General features: G+C 50.0%; 1 protein-coding gene across 1 annotated transcript in view; it reads left to right on the top strand.

Moving 5' to 3' along the window:
- Nucleotides 1-27,084, top strand: part of BSPRY (B-box and SPRY domain containing) — a 119,071-nt gene that overhangs the window by 77,712 nt on the left and 14,275 nt on the right. The window contains exons 4-5 of the mRNA XM_086921274.1: nucleotides 180-205; nucleotides 16,728-16,852. Of these exons, the coding sequence (XP_086777400.1) occupies nucleotides 180-205; nucleotides 16,728-16,852 (151 nt within the window). The remainder of the gene's footprint in view (nucleotides 1-179; nucleotides 206-16,727; nucleotides 16,853-27,084) is intronic.

Raw genomic sequence — 27,084 nt, forward strand, 5'->3', positions numbered from 1 at the left:
ATATGTTGATGGTCCATATTTTCGTGTAGCACGATATTTCTGTAGTGGTATCCTGACATACAACCACTCCCTTTCCTGTGGAGGGCAAGTGTCTATAATGTGTGTAAACTGTGCTATGTGCATGTGTGCGTTTGCTGTTTGTTGTTTGTATTGACTTGTGTTCTTTCTGTTTCTTGCAGCTGTCGCAGACTGAGATTTCCGAGAGGTGAGTGAAGTTTATTTACAGTTTTCTTTGGTGTTCAACATCCCCACTTACCACCCTGTGCAGAATCACTGTCTTCTTTAGTGAGTCTGTTAATGAGCGAAACCTGCGTCTGCCATTTAAGTGCACACAGTCTACCTTAGATATTAACTTCAAAAATAAAAATACAGCTTTACAGCTATTTTACTCAGTTTTCAGTCGTTTGCCTATAACGCGAGACTTGAAAGCTTTTAATATTCCTTCATTAAAAGCAACGGGCATAGTTGTTCAGTAATATATAAATAACAGTCATAAAGATAATACATGCAAAATTTGGGCTCGCGCCTTCTTGCTAATGTCCACACGTCACATGCTTAGCGTCCCTCTAAAATGGCCACTCCTCAACACTCGTGTATTGCAGCAGTGCACTGGCTTGCTGTCTCTGCCATGCCTTCGTTCAAAGGCCCCTCTTCCTAAAAAATGTTTATGGACCTGAGTAATATTGCTGCCTGAGACCTTGACCATCCCACCTCCTAAATGCAGGCCATGGCAGTCCACAAATCAGCTTCCCTTCAAATCACTCCTTGAGTGTTTGATCCTGTTAGCGATCTGCCGCCTTTGGCCAGGTTGGTTCTATACAAATATCACATACACAAACATCTATATATTTTTTAAAGTTTTTTAGGTCTCGCGACCTATCGATGTGCGCAAGCGCATCGAGCGGAGCGAGAATTCATGTGGCGAAAACGGCTTCAAACCAAAGGGCTTTCAGCCCCGCGGTTTTCATGCAGTGCCCGTGAACCACGTGATAACATGCACGCGCATTCAGGGCCAGCCAGCCCAGCACATCAAAGGGCTTCTCCTCCCCTAATTATTCATGGCCGGCCGCAGGCCGGCCGTACTTTCAGTTTCCCCGGAACGGCTAATTAGGGGAGGAGAAGCCCTTTGATGTGCTTCACACCAATGCGCCTCAGTCATTCCTCTTCTTTGTATTTGCTTCCAGACTCCGATCTGCTCATGTGCACAAGACGCTTTACACATTACACTCATCTGCCTGAAGTGGGAGTTTTAAACAAGCAAAGCTGGTCCTTCTGTACTTGCAGTTTCACTTCTAATGTGTGTTGTTATTTATCATGATTTTTAGCTGAGGTGTATCACGCTTGTTCATGAGTTTGATCTCTTCATACTGTGAAATGTTTTCTAAGTTGTTTTTGATTGTCTTACCACTGGAGGTCTCCCTGTGCTACATTTAGCCTCTGACACATGCAACGCCACTCAACCACGCAACGCCACTCAACCACGCAACGCCACTCAACCACGCAACGCCACTCAACCACGCAACGCCACTCAACCACGCAACGCCACGCAACTACGCAACGCCACACAACTACGCAACGCCACGCAACTACGCAATGCCACGCAACTACGCAACGCCACGCAACTACGCAACACCACGCAACTACGCAATGCCACTCAACTACGCAACGCCACTCAACTACGCAACGCCACTCAACTACGCAACGCCACTCAACTACGCAACGCCGCGCAACTACGCAACGCCGCAATGCCACGCAACTACGCAACGCCACGCAACAACGCAACGCCACGCAACAACGCAACGCCACTCACACATGCAACGCCACGCAACTACGCAACGCCACTCAACTACGCAACGCCACTCAACTACGCAACGCCACTCAACTACGCAACGCCACTCAACTACGCAACGCCGCGCAACTACGCAACGCCGCAATGCCACGCAACTACGCAACGCCACTCACCAACGCAACACCACTCACACATGCAACGCCACTCAACTACGCAACGCCACTCACACACGCAACTCACACACACAACGCCACGCAACTACGCAACGCCACGCAACTACACGCAATGCCACACAACTACACGCAACGCCGCTCAACTACGCAACGCCGCTCAACTACGCAACACCGCGCAACTACGCAACGCCGCAATGCCACGCAACTACGCAATGCCACGCAACAACGCAACGCCACTCACACATGCAACGCCACGCAACTACGCAACGCCACGCAACTATGCAACGCCACGCAACTATGCAACGCCACGCAACTACGCAACGCCACGCAACTACACAACGCCGCTCAACTACGCAACGCCGCGCAACTACGCAACGCCACGCAACAACGCAACGCCACTCACACATGCAACACCACTCACACATGCAACGCCACGCAACTACGCAACGCCACGCAACTACACGCAACGCCGCTCAACTACGCAACGCCGTGCAACTACGCAACGCCGCAATGCCACGCAACTACGCAACGCCACGCAACAACGCAACGCCACTCACACACGCAACGCCACGCAACTACGCAACGCCACGCAACTACGCAACGCCACGCAACTACGCAACGCCACGCAACTACACGCAATGCCGCTCAACTACGCAACGCTGCGCAACTACGCAACGCCGCAATGCCACGCAACGCCGCAATGCCACGCAACAACGCAACGCCACTCACACACGCAACGCCACTCACACATGCAACGCCACTCAACTACGCAACGCCACGCAACTACGCAACGCCACGCAACTACACGCAACGCCGCTCAACTACGCAACGCCGCAATGCCACGCAACTACGCAACGCCACGCAACAACGCAACCCCACTCACACATGCAACGCCACTCAACTACGCAACGCCACTCAACTACGCAACGCCACTCAACTACGCAACGCCACTCAACTACGCAACGCCACACAACTACGCAACGCCACGCAACTACGCAACGCCACGCAACTACACGCAACGCCGCTCAACTACGCAACGCCGCGCAACTACGCAACGCCACTCAACTACGCAACGCCACTCAACTACGCAACGCCACTCAACTACGCAACGCCACTCAACTACGCAACGCCACTCAACTACGCAACGCCGCTCAACTACGCAACGCCACGCAACTACGCAACGCCGCAATGCCACGCAACTACGCAACGCCACGCAACAACGCAACGCCACTCACACATGCAACGCCACTCAACTACGCAACGCCACACAACAACGCAACGCCACGCAACAACGCAACGCCACGCAACAACGCAACGCCACTCAACTACGCAACGCCACTCAACTACGCAGCGCCACTCAACTACGCAACGCCACTCAACTACGCAACGCCACTCAACTACGCAACGCCACTCAACTACGCAACGCCGCTCAACTACGCAACGCCGCTCAACTACGCAACGCCGCGCAACTACGCAACGCCGCAATGCCACGCAACTACGCAACGCCACGCAACAACGCAACGCCACTCACACATGCAACGCCACTCACACATGCAACGCCACTCACACATGCAACGCCACTCACACATGCAACGCCACTCACACATGCAACGCCACTCACACATGCAACGCCACTCAACTACGCAACGCCGCTCAACTACGCAACGCCGCTCAACTACGCAACGCCGCTCAACTACGCAACGCCGCGCAACTACGCAACGCCGCAATGCCACGCAACTACGCAACGCCACGCAACAACGCAAAGCCACTCACACATGCAACGCCACTCAACTACGCAACGCCACTCAACTACGCAACGCCACTCAACTACGCAACGCCACTCAACTACGCAACGCCACTCAACTACGCAACGCCACTCAACTACGCAACGCCACGCAACTACGCAACGCCACGCAACTACGCAACGCCACGCAACTACACGCAACACCGCTCAACTACGCAACGCCGCGCAACTACGCAACGCCACGCAACTACGCAACGCCACGCAACAACGCAACGCCACTCAACTACGCAACGCCACTCAACTACGCAACGCCACTCAACTATGCAACGCCACTCAACTACGCAACGCCACTCACCTATGCAACGCCACTCAACTACGCAACGCCACTCACCTACGCAACGCCACTCACCTACGCAACGCCACTCACCTACGCAACGCCACTCACCTACGCAACGCCACTCAACTACGCAACGCCACTCACCTATGCAACGCCACTCACCTACGCAACGCCACTCAACTACGCAACGCCACTCAACTACGCAACGCCACTCACCTACGCAACGCCACTCAACTACGCAACACCACTCAACTACGCAACGCCACTCAACTACGCAACGCCACTCAACTACGCAACGCCACTCAACTACGCAACGCCACTCCACTACGCAACGCCACTCCACTACGCAACGCCACTCCACTACGCAACACCACTCCACTACGCAACGCCACTCCACTACGCAACGCCACTCCACTACGCAACGCCACTCACACATGCAACGCCACTCACACATGCAACGCCACTCACACATGCAACGCCACTCACACATGCAACGCCACTCACACATGCAACGCCACTCACACATGCAACGCCACTCACACATGCAACGCCACTCACACATGCAATGCCACTCACACATGCAACGCCACTCACACATGCAACGCCACTCACACATGCAACGCCACTCAACCACGCAACGCCACTCACACATGCAGCGCCACTCACACATGCAACGCCACTCACACATGCAATGCCACTCACACATGCAACGCCACTCACACACGCAACGCCACTCACACACGCAACGCCACTCACACACGCAACGCCACTCACACACGCAACGCCACTCACACACGCAACGCCACTCACACACACAACGCCACTCACACACACAACGCCACTCACACACACAACGCCACTCACACACGAAAAACCACTCACGTTGCCAATAGGTCTCGCAGTACGACAGTTGGTGCCATTACAATTGCAAATAACAATGCCTTTCACTTTGGTTATCATTTTAAATACATAAAGGGCTTTGTCATTTACAAAACCAATAGCTCCAACTTTCCTACTGCGAGACCTATTGGCAACGCCAGTGCTTGTTTTCATTTCATTGAAACTAAAAAACATTGAAAAGATGAACAATACACAAAACACAGATGGATTCCACAGAACTAGGAACTCATGAATCTAAAGTGGTCGCAGGTTAAATTCAGCCCTACCTAAACCCCTTCTAAATCCCAGCTGGCAGTACTTAATTTGACCCAGTGGTTGCAGATGGGGCTTGCCGGATTCCATTTTTAGCACTTATTTGTCCACATCAGACTCTGACCCAGAGCAAGAAAGAGATAACACAAAAGGGGCAAAGGAGGAATAAAAGGACAAAAAAGAAAGAAAACGGGGAAAAAACATGCAGGAGAGAAAGGGACAGGGCCCACCCTCTGGAACACACTCCCCCCCACATACGCAAAGAAGAAAATCATCTGAGATTTAGAAAAAGTGTTAAAACTTGGCTGTTTGACAAATAGTTGGCTGCTGACTGTCTCCTCTCCGTTTGTGTTTTGGGCTCTGTTATCTTGGCGCCGGGAAACCCTTTGTGGGTAGCTGCGCGCCTTATAAGTGCTATAAAATAAATAAAATAAAAATAAAATAAATAAAATTTCTGGTAGTAAATTAAAGAGCCATGAAGTGGAATTACGGCTACACGGTCTTGGTGTTCGGTATGCGGTCATCAATAGTGCCGGCTGCGGGCATCTGAGCATAGTTTGGGCCCCAGAACTTATTTTGTTACATATATAGCACTGCTGGCTCGATAGTTTTCCCCCTTCACCAGTAGCTGTACATTAGGCGGAGAACATCCAACAACACTGCCTTGAGAGGATCAATAACACAAGAAGATTCTCCCCTGTATTTCAAATCAGTTGAACAACCACAAAGCCCTTAGTTACAGATGACACAGCAGATCACTATTGTCCAAACTAGTGCATGGAAGTACAGGTTGACCAACATTCAAATAGTTTGGTCTGCTGCTGGCCTTAATGTTTAGTGGAATCCTTTCCATAGCCTCCGAAGCACATTCTCTACCGACGAGAGCTCGATTTTTACGTTTAAAGTATTTTATTAGAAAGGTACAGCTGCATATGGAAAGCAATTTACAAACATGCAGTGGGTATTGCGAGAGGCAACTCAGGATCAGAAATGCTAATGACCCAGCCGTAGGGCTGCTCCACTGTCCTGCCCTTCGCACTGAGGCGTACACAAGGAAAGAAAAAAGAGAACAAAGAAAACAGTGCCCTATGGGCTTGTACCTCTATTTAAGTAAAACAACATTCCCCAACAACCTTCCCCCTCCCCACCCTCCCTGTCCAGTGCGGTGTAACATGAAAGCAATCAGTCATCCTTCTTCCTTCCGACTCTGTACCTGCCCGTGAGTCCATGGTTATCCCCTCCTGAATGAAACAATGCCTCACGAAGGGGGCGTAAGCCTTAGGAGCCTGAGGTACCTCGGGCATGTGATTTCCGTAAATTCTGAAGCCAGCAGTGAGTGAAAGGGTTGCCACAGTTCCTCAAAACCAGTCACATCTCCTGCTAACGTGAGAGACAATTTTTCCATCCCCAGAACATGCCACAACCTGTGCAGCCAGCCAGTGCGTGAGGGAGTGGTAGTTGTGCGCCAGTGTATCAGTATGTTTTGTACCGCAGAGCCCAGCATAATGGCAATCTGCCTCCCCCTCCTAGATTTTAGAGGATACATTAAATCATTTGGGAGACCCAGCAGGGTATACGCTGGAAATCGAGGCAGTTCAATCTCGAAGCATTTATCAATCTCATCTATCACTGTCGACCAGTAGGCTTGTAGTACTGGGCAGTCCCAAAGGATGTGTGTTAGTGTACCAATCTGCCCGCACTCTCTCCAGCATCTGTCGCTAAGGAGCCTGTTCATTTCGTGTAGTCTTTCTGGGGTGTGATACCAGTAGGTGGAGATTTTAGTGAAGGTTTCTGTGAGGCCCACGTGATAGGCCGAGTGTCGTGCTCTGTATGAGATACGGTCCCATTCCTTAAGGCTAAGCGTTCTCCCCAGTTCTCTACTCCAGCGCTCCCTACCGGGAATGTAGAAGTGGGAAGACGGGAGCTGGAGCATTTTGTATAGGTCAGTAATAAGTTTGGAGTCTGAAGCGCGGGTGATCAGCCATCGTTCATACGGTAGGAGCTTCCTGTCCGCAGATTCTCTCACACTCGGCTGTAAGGCCCAGTGTCGTCCCTGCCAGTATCTCATGCGGTCAGATTCGGTCAACTGATAAATATCTTTAAAGCTGTGGAAGGGGATAACTCCATCCGTCGCGTACATATGGAAGAGTGCCCTACAGCCCCTGTCCCTCCAATGTGAGAAGGCCCCTTGCTCCATCCCCGGCGTGAAGTCGGGATTGTCTACAATCGGTGTGAAAGGCGAGGGAAACGTGGTGAGGTCAAATGTGTGATTTGTGGCGTCCCATACTTTCAGCGGAACCCGCGTTATGTAAGAAGCATAGAGATTCGGGGGACGGTGTGGGCGGCGAAGAAAGGGTATTTCTTGTAAAGGGCGCCCGGCTACCGCTTGATCCTGGAAGAGCCAGTGTTTATCGGACTCCCACCTGCTCCATTCCACCAGATATCTCAATTGGGCTGCCTGGAAATATTTGCGAAGGTCGGGAACTCCCAGCCCTCCTGATTCTGGTGTCAGTGTCGTGAGAGTGCGGCACATTCGGGGTTTGCGGCCTTGCCACACAAATCGGGACACGTCAGTTTGCATTTGTGGGATCCAGCCCTTGGGGGGTTGTAAGGGCAGTGCCCGGAATAAGTACAGAATTTGGGGTAAAACTGTCATTTTGATCGCTGCTACCCTACCAAGCCAGGAAATCGTTCCTTTGTTCCATCTCCCGAGTTCGTCCCTCACCTTTTTGCCCACTGCCTCATAGTTAATGGAAACCATGGCCTGCAACGTCGGAGCTAACGTAATCCCTAGATATTGCACCTGATCTTTCGACCACCGTAAGGGAAAGAGCCTTTGTAGGTCGGTCCTAGTTGTTAAGGTCAGGGAGAGGTGCAAAGCCGTGGATTTCTCCACATTCATCCGAAAGCCGGCCACACTCTCAAAAGCTTTGAGTTCCGCCATACATGCGGGTAGGGCCTGCCTCGGGTTTTCCAGCGCGAAAATGACGTCGTCTGCGTAAAGGCTTATTACATTGGTGAAGCCCCCCATTCGTACTCCGGTTACGGCCAAGTTCTGCCGCACTCGTTGGGCAAAGGGCTCCATGTAGAGCGCGAAGAGGAGGGGGGAGAGGGGACATCCCTGTCTCGTTCCGCGTTCGATATCAAACCGTCGAGAGCCACAGCCATTCACTCGTACTGCGGCAGAGGGGGATTTATAGCAATTAAAGACCATGGTTCGGAACTTTTCCCCCATTCCCAGCTTCGCCATAACTCGTTCGAGGTAGGGCCAGTGCACCCGGTCGAACGCCTTTTCTGCATCGACCGAGAGCAGCATACGTTCCCCTGGAATACGTGAGGCTTTTTCCAAGACGTGAACTATTCGCTTAGTGTTGTCCACCGTCTGCCGTCCAGGCACGAAACCGGCTTGATCCGGTTCAATTAGGCCAGGGAGGTACTGCGCCAATCTCGCCGCAAGAATCCCCGTGTAGAGTTTCAGGTCTAAATTTAGCAAGGAGATTGGTCTGTACGAGCCGCACTGCTTCCTATCTTTCCCTGGTTTGGGGATGACTGACACTGTCGCTTGTAGCAGGTCTGGAGAGATAGTTCCAGGATCAGAGAAGGAATTAAACAGTTTGGTCAAGATAGGGGCTAGCGTCCCGCAGAACGTTCTATAGAAGAGGGCTGTGTAGCCGTCTGGGCCAGGGGCTTTTCCTAGTTTGAGCCAAGTAATCGCTGCAATCACCTCCTCAATCTTAATCTCTCTCTCTAGGTAATCTGCCTGCTCTTGAGTCAGGGACGGCAGGGTCACCGAATCCAGGTAACCCTCCGCGTCTTCCATGTTGGCGGCTTCCGCTCTATATAGATCAGCATAGAAGCGACGAAAGGTCTCCGCAATTTCGGCATCACCAGTGATCCCTTGTCCTGCATTTCCTGTCAGTTCCTTCACCTGGCGACTCTGATGGGCCACTCTCAATTTGGCTGCCAGCAGGCGACCACATCGATCCCCCCAGTGTAATATGCGTGTTTGAGGCGCAATGCCGCATATTCCGCCCTATCAAGGTCCAGTGAGGACAAGAGTTTCCTAGTTGCCTTCAACTGTTTCCAAACTCTTGGAGCCCCAGTGCGACGGTGTACGGTCTCCAATTCCCTGACTTTCTGGGTGAGTTCGTCCCGTGTACGTTTCCTATCTCGGTTATCCGCAGCTGAGACCGCAATAAATTCTCCCCGTAGTACTGCCTTGAGAGCCCCCCACTGAGTCGACAGGGAAGTATCAGCGTTAGAGTTGTGCAGCTGAAAGTCCTTGATTGAATCAGTAATGCTTTGCACCACGTCTTTCCTATGTAGGAGGGTGTCTCGAAGTCTCCAGACCCCCCTCCGGGCAGAGCTCGGCTGGAGATGGAAGGTCCCCGAGACCGGTGCATGGTCCGATAGAGAAACAACACCCATTTCCGAGGCCGTGGCAAGGCCACGAACAGGTCCGGAGACCAGTAGATAATCAAGTCTGGCATAAGTTTTGTGTTCATGCGAGTAGTAGGAGAAGTCTGTGTCAGTCGGGTGGAGTTCGCGCCAGAGATCATGCAGGTCGGATTCAACTAACTGCGCCCTAACTGCCTGCAAGAGTTCCCCAGTCTGTGGATATCGCTGCGCCGATCTATCTTTTGAGGAGTCAAAGACCAAATTAATGTCCCCCCCTAGTACTTTGTGTGTGTCCGGTGAAGCCGTGACATCCTCCAGAGCCCCGCGTAGAAATCTATCTTGCTGTTCGTTCGGGGCGTAAACTGCGCCTACAGTAAACGTTAGGACTCCCACTTTAAGTCTGTAGGCAAGAAGTCTACCTTTTTGTTCTACAAATTTGTGCAACACCTCACCCTTAAACGATTTGGACAGAAGAATAGCCACCCCCGCTGTTTTAGTCGTATTGGAGGAAAAGAACTGTGTAGGGAAATGGTGGGACCTCATTCTGTGACAATCACTAGCTAACAAGTGGGTCTCCTGGAGCAGATAGATGTCTGCCCGAGAGTTTTCTAATAAGGATAGGATAGCCCTTCTCTTCGTGGGATTGTTCAACCCCTTAACATTCAGGGTCACTACTTTCAATTCTGCCATGGACGGTTCGGATTACTCTGTCTGTGTGTGCGAACCAGAGTGCGTGAGAACAGGATGACTGCCAAGCAAATTCGATTGTCTACACTAGCATGCACAGATACTGTAGAAGCACTGGACAAGGTAACTTCCAACTCTCCCCCCCCAACTTTCCCCCTCCCCAACTCCAAACAAACCTTCCCTCCCATGTCTCTCAACACACACCATAACGTCCCCAACTCCCCCCTCACTGCCCTCAGCGTCGACCCCCGGGTCATGCTTCCCCCCCTCACCAGTGCACCCAAAACTTCCTGAAATAGTCCCGGACAAGCCCAAACGGACCAGTCCGTGGAATGTTACCTTAGTGGACGTCCAGCCACACGTAGTCAAACCTTCGCTCCCCCCCATCGACTTTCCAAGCCCGCCATGGAAATATTGCTACTATGAATTCCCCCCGGAGCGTAGTTAAGCGGTCAGTGCCACCACCTCTGGACCTTCAAGCACCGTGGACGCAGTCCGGACAGCGGCCTCTTGTTCCGCTCTGATCGTTGGAGACCCTGGTCTCCGTGCCGCTTCCGTTGTCCTTCTTCTCCTTCTTGTAGCTCGATGCCAGCCGTCGTCAGTTGTGCGCCGCCGTCTAGGCGTGTGGGAGTCCTCCTCCTCTGTGGTGATGCTCAAGATTTCGCAGGCGTCCTGGAGGTTTCGTATATGGTGCGTCTCGCCCTGCCATTTAAAGATAATACGAAAGGGGTGTCCCCATGAGTAGGGTGTTTCATGCTGTTTGAGAAAGTCCGTCACAATCTTGAACGACTTGCGCTTCTGAAGCGTGATCGCGGACAGGTCTTGGTATAGAGCCACTGGGTGATCCCGGAAAGTGAGAGAGCGTACCTTTCGGGCCTCCGCCATGATCTTTTCTTTCAGTGGGAAGTCTGGGAGGAACGCCAGGATGTCCGGAGGGGGGCCATTAGATCTTCTGGTGGGACCCACCCTGTGCGCTCTGTCGATTCTAATGGGGAAGTCATCCCCTTCTCCTAGGACCATGCGGAAGAGTTCTTGCAGGTATTGAACAATGTCCGGGTTCTCCTCTGAGGATGGCACACCCCGGACCCTAATGTTATTCCTTCGTGACCTGTTCTCTAAATCTTCGTTGTGCAATTGTAGGTCCAGGTGTTGTTCTCGAAGGGTCAGTACTTCCTGCTGGAGAAGAGTGATCTCTTCAGCTTGTCTGTGTGCGGAGGTCTCCACAGTGTCCACTCTCTCCCCTAGGCCCTCCACTTCCCTACGAACCTCACGCACCTCCCCCGCTACTTCTTGTTTTAGGGCTTGGAAGTCTTCCCTCAGCGTGCCAAAGAGAGACTCCAAAAAGGATCTGGTTACCGGGGGCTCCGCTGCTGCACTTGACTGCGAGCCCCCAGCTGCTCCAGGCGAAGAAGAGGCTCTGTCCCCTTTGGTCTGCTGTCTGTTGAGCATCTCCGGGAGCGTGCGGTCGGTACGATCGTTGCGTTTTCCCCCTCTTTGACCCGCCATGATTCAGGCTTCCCCAACAGTCTACTCCTTTCTGCACGTAGAATCCGGGCCCCAAGGAGCCTGCACCCAGCTCGGGGCGGACGTCGGCTCGTGTCCGCTCAGAAGACCACCACCGGCCTAGGTCAATAGCCCCACCTCAGGTTTGAGATGGGGGGCTTCCGTAGTTGTCCCCACGGAGATCCTGTAGCTGCTTCTCTGGCACAGGTGCGGGCGCCCCTCACCTTAGTCGTGACGTCCAGCCGATGTAGTGGGTTCCCGGTCGCTCGCCACAGTCCTGGCGTCCTTCAGTGGTCCGAGGTCCCCTCCTTCAATGTATCCCGGGCACCCCTGTGTATTCGTCTGGGTCAGGGGATAGTCGCGGTGTCCATCAACAGGGGCCGTCTTCCAGATCCCTATCGAGTCCTCCCTCTGGCAGTTCTGGGTGCCCACGCGGCCTATGGCTCCCCTGGGGGCGTCCCACCGCAGATAGCGTGCCCCAGGGTGTGTAGCCCGAGCACCTTGGGCCTTGTGGGTGCTCCGTCGTGCGTTCAATGTGGTGCCGGGGAATCGGGGGTTCTACTCGCCTGGGGGATGTCCGTGTCCTGTCGGCAGTAGACCGCCTCTGCAAGGGAGCCACTCTGCTGGGCGCTGCGTTCGGTCCCTCACGTGGCCCGGCTAGGCCTCCAAGCCGGGCGTTTGCGTAGCTCCCCCCTCGGTCCAGCCGGTACCTCGGTATGCGGCGAACCCCAGGACCCAGCCGGCTAGGCGACCGCTCCAGGCGCTCCACGCGGTCTACGGCCCCCCCAGGGCCGTCCCACCGCAAACAGCGTGCTTCAGGGAGTGCAGTCCGAGCACCTTGGGCCTTGTGGGTGCTCCGTTGTGCGTGCAAAGTGTTGTCGGCGATTCTGGGGTGTCACTCGCCTGGGGGGTGCCTGTGTCCTGTCGGCTGCAGACCGCTTCCGCAAGGGAGCAATTCCGCTAAGCGCTGCGTTCGGTCTCCGTCGCCGCCCGGCTAGGCCTCCAGGCCGGGCGTTTGCGTAGCCCCTCCCCCGGTCCGGGCAGCACCTCGGGGTGTGGAGATCTCTAGGTCTCGGCTGGTGCAGTGTCGGTTCCAGGCGCTCTGCTTACCGCGCCGACGGAAGTGTCTGCTGGGCAGCGGGGGTAGTCCGCCCCGGGTAGCGCACTCACTGTGCAGTCCGTGGATCTCCAGCGGGTTCGGGCGGGGATCCCTCATCTCGGCTCGCCACCATCTTAGAGCATCGGAGGGCAGCGGACTCGTCCCGGACACCACACCGCTCCACTCCGTGACGCTCAGCTGTGCCGTCCGCCGGAGCCAGAGAGCCCCACTCACAGCGGCGCGTCCACCCCTCGCCTCTCAGCCGTCCGGCGCCAAGCTATCCTGTCCGGGCCGGGGCACTGCTTCAGCTCGCGCTGGCTCCGAGCGCGGCACCGGGAACACGGTGAGTTCAGCACTCTGTTGTGCGCTGGAAGCGACGGTCAGGCTGTCACTTGTTCCCCGTTCAGTGGAGCCAGTCAGCGTGGCTCCGGGGGGAAAATGCAGCTGAATTCAGGGCTCGGGGCCTCCGATGGGGTCGGGAGCTCTAGCAGACGCGTCCGTCTACCCCGCCATCTTGGCCACGCCCCCAGAGCTCGATTTTTAAACACCTTTCCGCTATCGCCATTAGTGCTACTAAAATTAGCAGAAATAGCAAGGGCCATTCTGGCCTACCCACCACTGGTCTGATCTCAGACCCACTATTATCAGGGCTTGTGATTCCAGAACAGCACACCCTTCCAGTACTCCAGGACAGCATGTCCACCAGATATGACGCGCTATCACCAGGATCCAATCTGACTCCAGCTGCACCAGTCTGACCATCAAGGAATACAATATGCAGATTATTCGGATCTAACCTCTCAGCTATCAAATGTATGTGGAATAGCCCTGTTTTGAATTAGGAGAACGATCTTTTAAAGGTTGGCCCATTGATTAATAGTCTTCTGAGTCCCAATAAATGCAGGTACTAATCCTGCAAAACACTCCCATACGAATCAATGGAGGCAGGGAACTAAAATTGCACCTCTTAGGAATCTAAGGTAAATTCATTAATTTAGTTTGACACTTAAATTATATACTGAAAGACAGTTATATTGTAGTGATGGTAACAAAAACCTAAAAAAAAAACACTGTCATTTTGTACTAATGCCTCCGTACACTAACCATAACTTGCACTTTGTCATGCACTTCTTACATCACTCGTGACTTGTTGTATGACATCATGAATAGCATCACCGATTACATGTTAAGCAACATCATTTTTATTATTATTTAGCATTTGTTCAGAGCGCTATCTGTGGCTTACATGTGCAAAATATCATTTTAGCCTCCAGATCTCAGGAATATCCCCCTGTGGACAGTGAACCGATGGGTCCTAGGAGGGCAACCCTTCATCCAGGGACCCTCTGGGAGTAATTGGAGCTCTGAGCTCATTTGTAACACTGTTGCCTTAAGAACCACCCTCTGAACACCTTTCAGACACCAACTGCACTTTACACCTGCTGACCTTAAGTGCCAAGGAGCTAACTGACTGACTGACTTTACATCGGCCGTCAGTCACTTCAGTCTTTCTTCAATTTAGGTCAGACACCAGATTCTATGACAACCCTGTTTTTTGAGCAGCATAAATGGGCCAGTGATACTTCCATTCGCGTCAGTACTTGCATTCAACATTACGCCTCATATTTTAAATCGCCTTAGCAGCATTTTTATCCAATCTTGACTCCGCCTGCCTCATCATGTGCTTGGTTGAAACAAGTAGGTGGTGCCCAGACAACCCATTATTATGCAAGGTGGGAGATTCATTCTTAATGAGTCGTTAGTGGACAAAACGGAAACCATTCACCCACCAAGAAAAAAAACTATGACACTGTTCCAAACATTTTAAATTGTGTTATGACACTGTTCCAAACATTTTAAATTGTGTTTGACAATTTGGGGGGGGGGGGGGGGGGGGGGGGTACAGCCGATGTATTATAACAATAAATATTGCGGCAAGGTTAATTGCTAGTGCAAACCTCGAGTATTCCCAACTTAGGGGTCTATTACCATGTCGGGCGGATCGCCACCGCCATGGTGGCGATCCGCCCGACAGAAATGCCCGCCCGCCACCCTTTCCCCCTGCCACATTACAATGGCGGGGGGGACCGCAGCAGAGGCAAACACCGCCTGCCACATTTCCGCCCCGGTCGTCTTGTGGCCGGGGCGGAAAAGGGTTCATATGGTGGCGGTGTCTATCGGACACCACCAGCCATATTTGGATGCGTGCAAATAGGTGCCTTTCCGCGGCGGTGATGCCGCCACGGAAAGGCAGGCGGCCTTTGCTTTGGGGGGCCCATGTGGGCCCCCTGGTGAAGGCCGAGGTGGGGGTGCACAGGGGGGGTACCTATGGTACCCACCTTCATTTGCATGTACAAAGCGGCAGGCACCGCGCGGTGCCTGCCGCTTTGTAGATGCAAATTCGAAAATGCTTTTTTAGCATTGTGGCGGGTGGTTCAGAGTGCACCACCCGCCACAATGCTAAAAATGAAGGATGTGCCCGCCACTGTGGCGGGCACATCCTAATTCACCCAACAGGACCCCCGCCCTTATGGCGGGCGGTCCAGAATACCGATAGCGTGGCGGTTCAATCTAATGAGGCCCTAAATCTCAGAAATCACGGTGCTCCAAGGGGAAAAGAGCAGCCACTAACACTCTCAGTTTGTTGAGGAAAACCTCATTCACCTTAAATAAATGCAAACCCTGGCAACCAATATTCAAAATATGTGATGTACAAGTACAAAATAGTTTCTTGGTTCTTTGTTCTTTTATTTTCTTTCTTCAAACAATTTCAATTGGTGTTCCTAATACACTTCATAATCACTCGGGTAACTTCTGTAGCCAACATGTTTCGTCAGTAAGGTACATACACCTCTGACTACATCAGGGCTGCAGTCATCAACCATCTATTTTATATTAAGTAAATGTGACTGGTCAAACATCAGTTCTTCAGTAATTCTATGATAAGTGAATAATCAACTTCTCTTTTTATCGTATTGTTTATTCCGTAAGACAGAAGGTAAATGCCTGTATCTCGCTCTCAATCCAAAGGAGAGTACTCCAACTATGTGTGCCTAACAGCGAAGCAGGGAATATGTTTTAAACTATTTAGTACTACAGAAAATAATTTTTTTTTGTTTTCTGTCCCTGACACTTTGGGGGTCATTAGCATGGCGGCCCTGGGAAAAGGGACCGCCCTCAATGCATGCGGGGGTCCTGCACATCCCATTAGGATGCATGCGCCCGCTACACTGGTGGGCGCATCCTGCATTTCTGACATTGCGGCGGGACGGTGCTGAAAGCACCGTCCGCTACAGTGCCAGAAATGCAAGTTGTGCATTTCACAGTACAACGTGGCAGGCACCGCGCGGTAGGTACCCCCCATGTGCACCTGTCACCCCCCAGTATCCCTGGGGGTCCGCCATGGGCCCCCAATGGTGAGAACCGCCTGCCTTTCTGTGGCTATAATGAAAGGCAAGAACCTGCATGCATCTTAATATGGATGGCAGTGTCTACCAGACACCCCCACCATATTAACAGCTTTTCCGCCCTGTAGGCAATCGGGCGGATTGCCTATCGGCGGAAAACCGGCAGACGGTCTTTCCGTCCGCCGGGGTCCCCCCACCATAGTAATATGGCGGGGGGGATTGGCATGCGTGCAGGCAAAAATGTCGGGCGGATGGCCACTGCCATGCTGGCGTTGGCGATTCGCCCAACATACTAATGGGCCCCAATGCTGTTAAACTGCAAGTTTTTGCATAGAGAGAGGCGAAATCTCATAAATATCAGTACCGAAATGAACTGAAACAGATTTAATTTTTTTAAATATTACCTACGTTGCTACAACCTTTACTTGTTTTTCTTAGGACTGAAGCAGCAGAAGGAATTTTGGAGCCAAAGGAGTCAGAGAAATTAAACTTCAATCAGAGATGTGTCCAGAGCCCCCTTTTGAACGGACTGTGGGCATCTGCTGTTCTCTGCTGTACCACAGGTCAGTCCCAGCTTCTAGAGGTAGACATATTGCATTTCTCTTTGCCTTATCGGCCTCCTCCACTCTTCCACTAGGCCAGTCCTCTTTATTACCATACATTATCACTCAACTTGCTCTAATGGAGATGATAGTCATTTTTTTTGCAGGCTTAGTCGCTTTCAGGCTGCCATTAGCCAATTGTTTTTTTTTATATCACTTCTGATTTAATATCCTCATATTAGGAGCTCAGTATTAAGTTGCAGAGCGGGTGCCTCAGGACCAGAAGCCAATACTAGCTTTATTAAAGAAATACATATCTTGGGTGTGCATATGCGAGAAATCTTGTCCAGGTATCTTGAAGTTACTCAACTTCGAAACAATAAAACACTTCCTTTACCTTGAAGGAGCATTTTTGTATTTGTGTGTAGAATTAAAATATATAGTAACTGTGTGGGTCTTGAAGATGTTACAGTCATTTCTTTGGAGAGTTTTCTAGGATCTGCCTGACAAAAACCATATAACCTGGTTGAACTGCCTAGGTAAGTGACGCATATGGAAATTTTCTTTGATGCTCAATCGCATACTGTAGGAAGGTGGCTCTGTATATACCATACCAAAATGAGTTATAGTGTGCACAGAGTCCAGTGGAACCCCAAGGGAAGGCAAAGGTAAAAGTAGATAGCACTTTACTCTCTACTTGTGGTAGTGCGGGTGAGCAGTAAGGCTTTATCAGAGGGTAGTGTTAAGCATTTGTTGAACACACTCAATCAGCAACTGATGTTACACACTCAAAGACTGAACTCAGACCAATTTGATTTGTATAAAAATATTATTTAGTAATATTTATTTTCTAGAACCAAGCAAGCCTGGTACAGGTAAGTGTAAATGGTACTTTTCTAGGCAGATTGAACAATACAAACGAGCTGAATAAAAATAACTTTGTTACAGGTTTGTAAATGCTTTCAATACAGTGGAAACTATTGTTAGATTTCTTTTGATTACTTTACAGCTTACTTTATGGATTACTTTTTCTACTCAGTGTGATATGCCTAGATATTACACTGGGACGTTCCCTAGAGAAAAGGTAAGTAAAGCAGTTGTTTTTCATTTGCAGTTTTTCAATGTTTCATACAAAACCAACTACACACAACATTTTTTAGGAAAAAGCAGTCAATGCAATCAGGAAATTGAGTTATCGGTTTAAATGTAAGTACAAGTTGGTGGTAGTTGGTATTCTGGGGTTAAAACCAGGGTTCCCCCAGGGTCAAGGGTGCACTCTCAAGGCACCCTCAGTGGCACTAGGGCGTCTGGGTGCAGAGTGCTGAAGCTCAATGTTATCCTGAGGCCCAATGTTAGAGGGCCTCCTGTTGGTGGTTGCTCACTAGCAGGCCACAAGGTTGTGGGAGAAAAGCTCCTGGTGTTGAACTCAGGGCCAAGGGAGATCTGAGCTAGCACCCAAGGTACACCCGCAGTTGCGCAGGGGCGTCTGGGTGCAGGGTGCTGTTTTGGCGTTGGTGCCCTGTTGTTTTCAATGGGGATGCTATGGTTGCAACAAACACTGCAGGCTCGGGCCGAAGATCTTCTGGAGGTGACAACCGGTTGAAGAGGTAATTTGGGATGCCTGGGGATGCTGGGACACCTTCTTTTGCGCCACCGAAGGCCATGAGAGGTCGGGTGCAGGGGTGTCTTTAGGCATCGGGGTTTTCTTACCAGCTTCAGTCGAGGGGATCCTCCAGAAAGAGGCTGCAGGCTTCGCTTGGAGATTCGAGGCAGGTCAGAGATCACCAGATCTCAGTTCAGGATCACCGGGAAGACCTCCTTGTGGTGTTGGGCCACTCAAACTTGCGCCATAGGCGTCGAGTGCAGAGTGGTGCAGACTCACGGATTTGGCCGGAGCCAGAGTCTGTGGGTGAGCAAATCCATTGCTCACAGGAGACAAAGTCTTTCTTGTGGAAGGCAGGGCAGTTCCTCAGGGCTCTAGGGGTTGCTGGCTGCAGGACACGCCAGGATTTCACTGGAGCAGGTTCCAGGTGGGGACAGGCCGGTAGGACTGGGGCCAAGTAAGTGAGCATCCTCATCTTCTTAGTTTCAGCACAGCTCTTCAGTCCTTCTTCTTCTCTCCTTCTTGGTCTTTCTGTCTTTCTCAAACAACTAGATTTAGTGGTGTCACAGGTAGGTAAAGGTTGGGACTAATGGGTCCCTTCCTTCGGGTGGGTACATCCCCTATTAGGCCACCCTCCAGTGGGAGGGGGGCATATTCCTCACTCTGGTTGGCTGGGGCCCCCCATCTGCAAGATGGCAGGAACTGAGATTTGTGTTTCACCTCGCCTCTCCCACCTGAGGGGTGGGATTGGCAAAGATGGGCACACCTCCCTTCCTCACTTGGTTTTCTCATTGATTCTCCCATCCAAAGTGGGGGTCAGAACCGGTGGGGGCCAGTTGCCTGGACACTAGTGCTAAGTCATTTTCCAGGGGGCATCTCTAAGATGCCCTCTGTGTGCCTTTTTCATTAAATCCCACACTGCCATCAGTGTTGGTTTAATGTGCTGAGACGTTTGGTACCTAACATCCCAGTTTTCAGTAAAGCCATTATAGTGCTGTGCATTTCATAATGACAAACACCCAGTACCATATACACTTAATGGCATTACTGCACTTACAATGTCTAACAATTGGTTTAGACACTGTAGGGGTACGGGGCTCATGCACCTGTATCCTCACCACTTGTATAGTGGACCCAGCTAGGGGTGTGGTTGACCTATGCCAGTGCAGTGGTTTGTAGGCTTGGCACACAGTGATGTGTGCAATATCGACTCTCCACTTTGTTCTGCACCAAAACCCACAGCCTGCAAAGGCAGTGTGTGTGTGTGTAAAGGTACAGGGCTTCTAAGGGTGGCACAATAAGTGCTGCAGCCTTCCCTGGCCACATTGCCCTTGGTGCCAGTAGTACCATTTACAAGGGACTGACCTGTGGCCAAAGAGTGCCAATTGGGTTTTGCTTTCAATGCACTTTAGGGAAAGAACATAGGCCCTGGGCACCTTTTTGGCGGGAACCCAGGCCACACTTAATCAAAGCACATCAGCAGTTTAGCAAAAAGTGGGGCTAACCATGCAAAAAGAGGGCACTTTCTTACAGATACTAAGATTAGAAACTGACTGGAGCAGAAACCATGCTCAATTAAAGGACAAATTGACATCCTGTTATACACTCAGAGACTCTCACGAAAAGCAAATCTAGTTGGATCCATCTTCTATCAGAGATACTAATTTCAGGGGAGGTCTGATTGGCATTTCAGAAATCACAGGGTCTTTTCAGGCAAAAGCGAGTACTGCATGCATATATGTAAATATTAGTATGCACTGACTAATTTGTATTAATATTCTAGAGTAACATGTGAACATAAAATCAGAGAATAATATATGGCCAAAATAAATAAAAGTATCATTTTGTTGAAGCATGCTGCATTGCATTCTTGACCTTATCTATTGTGATTCACATTTTTGTGTATTGTACAATGTGTGTGACCTTTGCTCCAAAGGATATCAACAAGGTGAGTTATAAATACGTTTATCATGCTTGTGTAAGGTACGTTTCCAAAGAGGAAACCCTAGTATGATTTTGATAATTGTTTACATTTCCACATGTTGGTTATCCAGTGAATAAATCTCTAGGACACTAATATTTCTACCTCTGATTCTTTCTTTCTTTCTCAAAGTTTTATGTAGCGCGAACTTGACCTGAAATCAGGTATCAGAGCGCTTAACATGAGCACCAGTTGCGTTACATTAGGACAAAATCACAATCACAAGGAAATATATCAGACAATATTGGTATTTGTACATGGTGAATGCTGCTTCATGGGGATAAAAGGCTGTGGGCCAGATCCACCACGCAGTGGTTTCTTACTAATCTCCAGGCAAGAGTAGGGGCCTTCTGTAGCACACATGTAACTAATGTCCTCTATTCATTGGGGTTTTTTCCTTGTGTGTGTGGGACGTTTTGAATATTTTTTATGTCCTAGACCATCATGATTTCAACTCTAGTGTTGGGCTGAAGGGATGCTAGAAGCACTGATGTTGGTGTCTCTTCCCTGAATCAGGCATTCCCTATGCCAATTACTGTTGTTGCAGGTCTGCTGAGACAATGGTTGCTCAGGCAGAAATGAGCACAGCTCCACCTTCAAGAATACAATGAACTGCTGCCCTCTGAATGGGCCTGTGGTTCATAGAGGCAGCTGGACAGGACATCTGGTTCAGATAGGCAGGTGGACGGGAACTCTGACTTTTTGTGTCGGCTGGACCATTAGCAACCACCTCTAAATGAGACACTAAGCCTTTCTGAGAGAAGTAAGGCTTTGTGCTGTAATTTCAATAAGGAGATAAAAAGCATGACACTCTCATTTGCCATAAATGTCAACAATTATTTAATTGTAGTGAATGCACGTAATGAATTCATTGTGCTCAATTTACTTTAATATATATATATTGTGACCTAATTTTTTTTGTAGTAGCTCCACATATTGACATACATATATCGCAGTACATAAACAAAAACATACAGACATACAGAAATAGTACGAATTAGCACAAACGTAAACAATGCACATTCTTATGTGGATGTGTGCCGAACACAATGCTTGAGATTACACTTCAGAAAAATATTTTTGGGTTGCAGTTCATGTAGTAATGGTCAGAACCTTTCAGAATGAAACCTGTTGTTTCCCAGCATTCAAGAAGAGGTTTAAAAATGTTGTAGAGGCATATTAGCTCCTCATGAACACATGTTGTGCCGACGCATCTCAACCTCATAATGAAGCCTATATCAAATGAGATCTTCATCAGGGAGGTGCCAAATAGTTAATAGAGGACACTAGTTGAAAAAAAGACAAAATGAATACAATTAGTGCACTGATATATATTAATTTAGATTTGAGACAAAAGACCTCATCATACCAGTGACCTTCACTGTTGGTAGACGAACATTGTGGGGTAAAACTTATATGAGGAGACTTCAATTAGTAATTAGGAATATGTAGAGGTGACCTGCTGCCATATATTACTCATGGTAGTAAGTGGTAATTATTAGTCTTACCTGTTGCACGATTTCGCCATACTCTACAGGAAACAGAAACACAAATTAACATTTCTATTCATGTGTAAATCATCAACTTGGTTATCACTCATGTACTTCAATCAATCATAGGATTGTTAAGCGCTGCTACTCACCTGAGTGGATCTCAAGGTGCTGGGGAGGAGGGGGGGCGGGGGGTTTATAGAGAGTGCAAGTCCAGGATGTTCAACGAGATCCGTCGAAGAGCCAAGTCTTGAGGTCCTTCATGAACGTGGAGTGTGTTGTCGTTTGTCGAAGGTGGAGAGGGAGGGTGTTCCATGCCTTGGCAGCGGGGAAAGAGAAGGAGCGACCTCCTGTAATGGTCTTCTTGATGCAAGGCACCGTAGGAAGGGAGAGCTGGGCTGAGCTGAGGGATCTTTGGGGTGCGTGGAATTTGAGACTGTAGTTCAATTATGCAGGTCCGGTGTTGTGGAGGGCTTTGTGGGTGTGGTTGAGAAGCTTGAAGGTGATTCTTTTCTTGATGGGGAGCCAATGTAGTGTACGCAGGTGTTTGGGGATGTGGCAGTGATGCGGTAGGTTGAGTACTAGTCTAGTGGAGGCATTCTGGAGTTTACAGGTATGGTCTTGTTGAGTCCGGCATAGAGAGCATTGCCGTAGTCGAGTCTGCTGCTGATTAGGGTGTGGGTGACGGTCTTTCTGTGTTCGAGAGGGATCCATTTGATCCAGAGAATGTGGAAACAGGAGAGATGAGACTGCGTTGATTTGCCGGTCCATAATGAGTTCGGAGTCCAGGATGATTCTGAGGTTGGTTGTGTGGTCCGTGGGGATGGGCGGGTTCCCGAGGGCGGGGGGCCACCAGGTGAGGCGTCGGGGTGTGGGCCCATGATGAGTACTTCGGTTTTGTTAGTTTTGAGTTAGACGTAGCCGCTCTTCATCAATTTGCCAACTGCTTCCATTCCTTCTTGAAAGTTATGTTTGGATGCGTTGGGTTTGTTGGATAGGGAGAGTATGAGCTGGGTGTCGTCTGCATAGGATACAATGTTGAGTCCCTGGGATCTGACGATGGAGGCGAGCAGGTCATGTAGAACAGGGTGAAACTGATGGAGGATCCTTGGTTAACTCCACAGGTGATCGGTGGGGGATCTGAGAGGAAGGGTGGGAGACTGACCCGCTGCGTTCTTCCGGAGAGGAATTAGCCGATCCAGTTGAGGCCCTTGTCCCGGATCCCTGCGTTGTGGAGTCTGCTTGCTAGGGTGCATGAGAGACTGTGTCAAAGGCTGCTGAGAGGTCCAGGAGGATGAGGGCCACAGTCTCCCCTGGGTCGAGGAGGGAGCGGATGTCCTATGGTGCAGCAAGGAGGCCGGTTTCTGTGCAGTGGTTTTTCCTGAAGCCGGATTGGGAGGTGTTGAGGATGTTGTTTTCTTCAATGAAGGAGGCGAAATGGCTTTTGACGGCTTTTTTGATGACTTCTGTCGGAAACGGGGGTAGAGAGATAGGTCTGAAGTTTTGGAGTGCGATGGGGTCCGCCGCTTCTTCACAAGAGGGTTGAGCTCAGCATGTTTCCAGTTGTCAGGGAAGAACGCAGTCTTGAGGAAGAGGTTGATGGTTCGGCAAAGCTCAGGGGTGATGATGGTGGCGGTTCTTTGGTAGATATGAAGGAGGCAGGAGTCCTTGGGACCCCGGAGTGGATTGACTTCATTGTCTTCAGGGTGTCAGTGGTGAGTGCGGTTCAGTTGTCAAGTGTTGGCTGCGTGTTGTCGGGAGTGGGAGGTGTGGGTTCCGTGTGTGGATTTTTGTTGTTGAAGTAGTCATAGATGGTCTTGATTTTGTGTGGAAGCAGGAGCAGAGCTTGTTGCAGAGGTTCAGGGAGGGGGATGTTTGTAGTCTCACTGTCGGGTTGGGCGAACTCTTTGATGATGCTGAAAAGTTCCTTGCTGTTGTGTGCCTAGGCGGAGCTTCTGTTCTGGAGTGCTTTCTTACTTGTGTTTCTGATGAGCTGGTGGTGGGCGGTGGTGACTGCTTTGATGTTGTCATGAGCTACTGTTGTTTTGGAGTTTTGCCAGACCTTTTCGTGGCGTCTGCATGTTTGTCTGGATTCTCTGAATTTGGTGAAGAACCAGCAAGCTCTCTTGGCATGTGTGTTAGTGGTTTTCTTGAGGGGGGCGATGGTGTTGGCGCAATCGGTGATCCATTTGTGCAGGGTTTGGGCTGTGGTGTTTGGGTCGTCGTCCGTGGTGGTTGTAGTGGAGCTGCTGAGGGAGGCATTGAGCTGGTCGTTGTGTTCCAGTTTTTGTGTGGGAGCTGGTGTGGAGGTTTGTGGGTGATGGTTGTTTTGAAGGTGAAGTGGATGCAACAATGGTCTGTCCATGGGAGTTTGGAGGTGTGCCTGTGCTGTGCCTTAGGCATGACAGCAGCGCAGCCGCACAGAGGCCGCCACTAAGTAGGGGCCGGAGGGAGGGAGAGCAGCTGGTAGGCAGGGAGCTGAAACACGCGGGCGAGGGGCCGCAGGGGCAGCAGCAGCGGGAATGGCAGAAAGTGAAAGAGTGAAAAGGCAAAAAAGGCAAGAAAGGCAAAGTGAAAAAAGACAGAACAGAGAGGCAAAGGCAAAAGTGAAAAAAGGCAGAACAGAAGAGCAGAGGCAAAGGCACACAAAGCAGCAAAAGAATAGCACAGAAAAAGAACAGGGCATAAAAAAGACAGAAAACGGCTGGCAGCGCAGCCCAGCAGAAGAGCAGGTTCTTTCACTGGACCACCAGGGATGAGGCACAGGCAGGAGTCTGCAGGTTAAGAAGGGCCTCGAACACCTACCTGAAGACTAGGCTGCGCTGGAGACAGACACTGTAGAATGGAGCTGAGCGAGGGTAGAGCAGTTTCCTGACCAGGAGGTCAGAGGTCTTGCTCCGTGGAGCAAATGGACGGAGTGCTGAAACTTTTCAGACACTCACCCTCAGTCACAGATCTAGGTTGAATCCATCATCTCTTTACCTCACTTCGCCACTGCAGTTCAGGCACAGCTATATGCAAATCAGTCTTGACCCTGTGCCTCATGGGAACAGTTCAGCCAGAACTGCCAAGCAAGATCTTTCCTGGACCGGAAACAAGCTTCCTGGGAACAGTTTCGGGCTGACAGCCCTTATCTGCCAGGCTATCTTGATTCCAGTGGCAAAGTGAGCAAGGGGCCCATGTCTGGGCATACCCTGCCAACTTAGGGCGAACAAAGCAAACTCAAGGAGATAATGGACAGAGTGCTGAAACTTATCAGACACCCCCAGTCACAGATCTGGTTTTAATCCATCATCGTTATTTAGCTCAATTCGCCACCCCAGTTAAGACCCAGCTATATGCAAATCAGTCTTGACTCTGTGCCTCATGGGAACAGTCCACGCGGAACTGCCAAGCCATGTCTTCACTGGACCGGAAACAACCTTCCTGGGACCGGTTTCAGGCTAACAGCCCTCAAAAGTGAGCAAGGGACCTACGTCAAGGGCCCAGTGCGCATGTGTGGTGATGTCATAACCACATGTGCAGATCAGGGCTTATGGGATATGTAGTTCCCAGATATCGCATCTGAATTACAGGACAGAGAAATCCTCAGTCATCACTGGGAACATATTTATTCACAACCTTCATGATTATCAGAAAATAAAACATCTTGGCGTTGTGGGCCAATGAAGGCTCATACTTGTTTTGTATGTATGTACTCAAAGAGATAGTTTTTTATTCCCTAGTTGCCCTCGAAGCAAACATGTATACTTGGTGCATCCTGACCGTGTAGAGTTTGTTAGGAGCCATTTTTTTAAAAAAAAAAGAAAAGAGATTTCTTATTTATACCCTTAATAGTAACGTGTGCTTTATAAGAAAAATAAGAAATAATCAGGGTCCTTCATTTTTTAGTTTTGCACCTTATTCACGATTTATATTGAACTATTCTTTTTTTTAATTCTTGAGTAATTTTCCTGAAAGATGGTTTCTCACATTGATACAAAATTAAGTACACTGTGCTTTGTGTATTGTAGCTGGTAGATTCAGAAGGCTTGACCTTAGTTCTGTTGCATAAAAAATCTTCTGTTATTGGTACAGTTGTAAACAGACAGTTTCTTTCTTTAGTATGTCCTTTGATAATCCCAATAATGTTACTTGATGGGCTTTTCGAGCGCATCGGTATTGATTACCATAGGAAAAGCATAGGTTTATTTGTGACGGCACTTTGGCATGGGGAACTTTTGAGATTTTTTCGCTAATTAAAAAGCTTTTTGGCCCAGAAATGTACTTTGTGCTACAAAAATTGATTTTTTTTTCTGGAACATAAGCAATAACCAAAAAGGCAGTAGGCTAAATCATAGCTCGACAGAGGTCAGCCACATCAGAGGATTGCCATGATGCTGTCATGTATCTTGGGTTGGGCACCTGGCAACCTTTGCCATGGGGATCAGTGTGAGACCCAGCGTGATCGTGCCTCAGGTGAATGTCGCCTGAGTGGGTGTCAAGGTGGGAGCTGAGGACAAAGGACACAATAAAATATTAACAGAATTAGCATGGGTAAATTGAGTGGGGAGTGTTTGCACTGTGGTGATGTGAAACAGGAGCCAATCAGTCCTGCCAGCAGTGCAAGGAATGCTTTGTGATATGTCTAAAAGAAAGGGCATTTGTGTCTCTTTGCAAATGAGGAGTCAACAGAGATGTACGAAAGTGGACGATACTTTTGAAGGGTTTTTAAGTTTTGTACTTGAGGCAGTCGATCAGCATACTTTAAGTTTCCACCGATAGTGTATTTGCTAGGGTGTGGGGGAGTGTGCATAGTTGCATAGTGCATATGCTAATAAAATAAGTAGAAAGAAAGACTAAGTTAGACACGACGATGAGTCAATGTGGCTCCAGCAGGCAGGTAAATGAACAGACTAGGTGAGTCCAGGTGCCATTACCTGCCAAGTGCCAACAGTAGCTTTTTATCAATGTTTATTCATAAATATATTCAGCGTGCGGAGTGAAAGACTAAAAGCATGACTCTCAGGGTAGCGGTAACAGTAAATATGGCAAAAAGATGCAGGTTTACCAGCCGGACCTCGGTGCACACATCTGCCCTGGCGAGCACAGCAGGACACTCGGACTCTGCCAGTCGCCACGGTGTAGAGGTGACCCCGCCAGAAACGCTGGTGGGGAGACCGCCCAAATGCAGAGGTGC

This window comes from Lissotriton vulgaris, chromosome 5 (genome assembly GCF_964263255.1).
Source record: "Lissotriton vulgaris chromosome 5, aLisVul1.2, whole genome shotgun sequence".
Classification (NCBI taxonomy): domain Eukaryota; kingdom Metazoa; phylum Chordata; class Amphibia; order Caudata; family Salamandridae; genus Lissotriton; species Lissotriton vulgaris.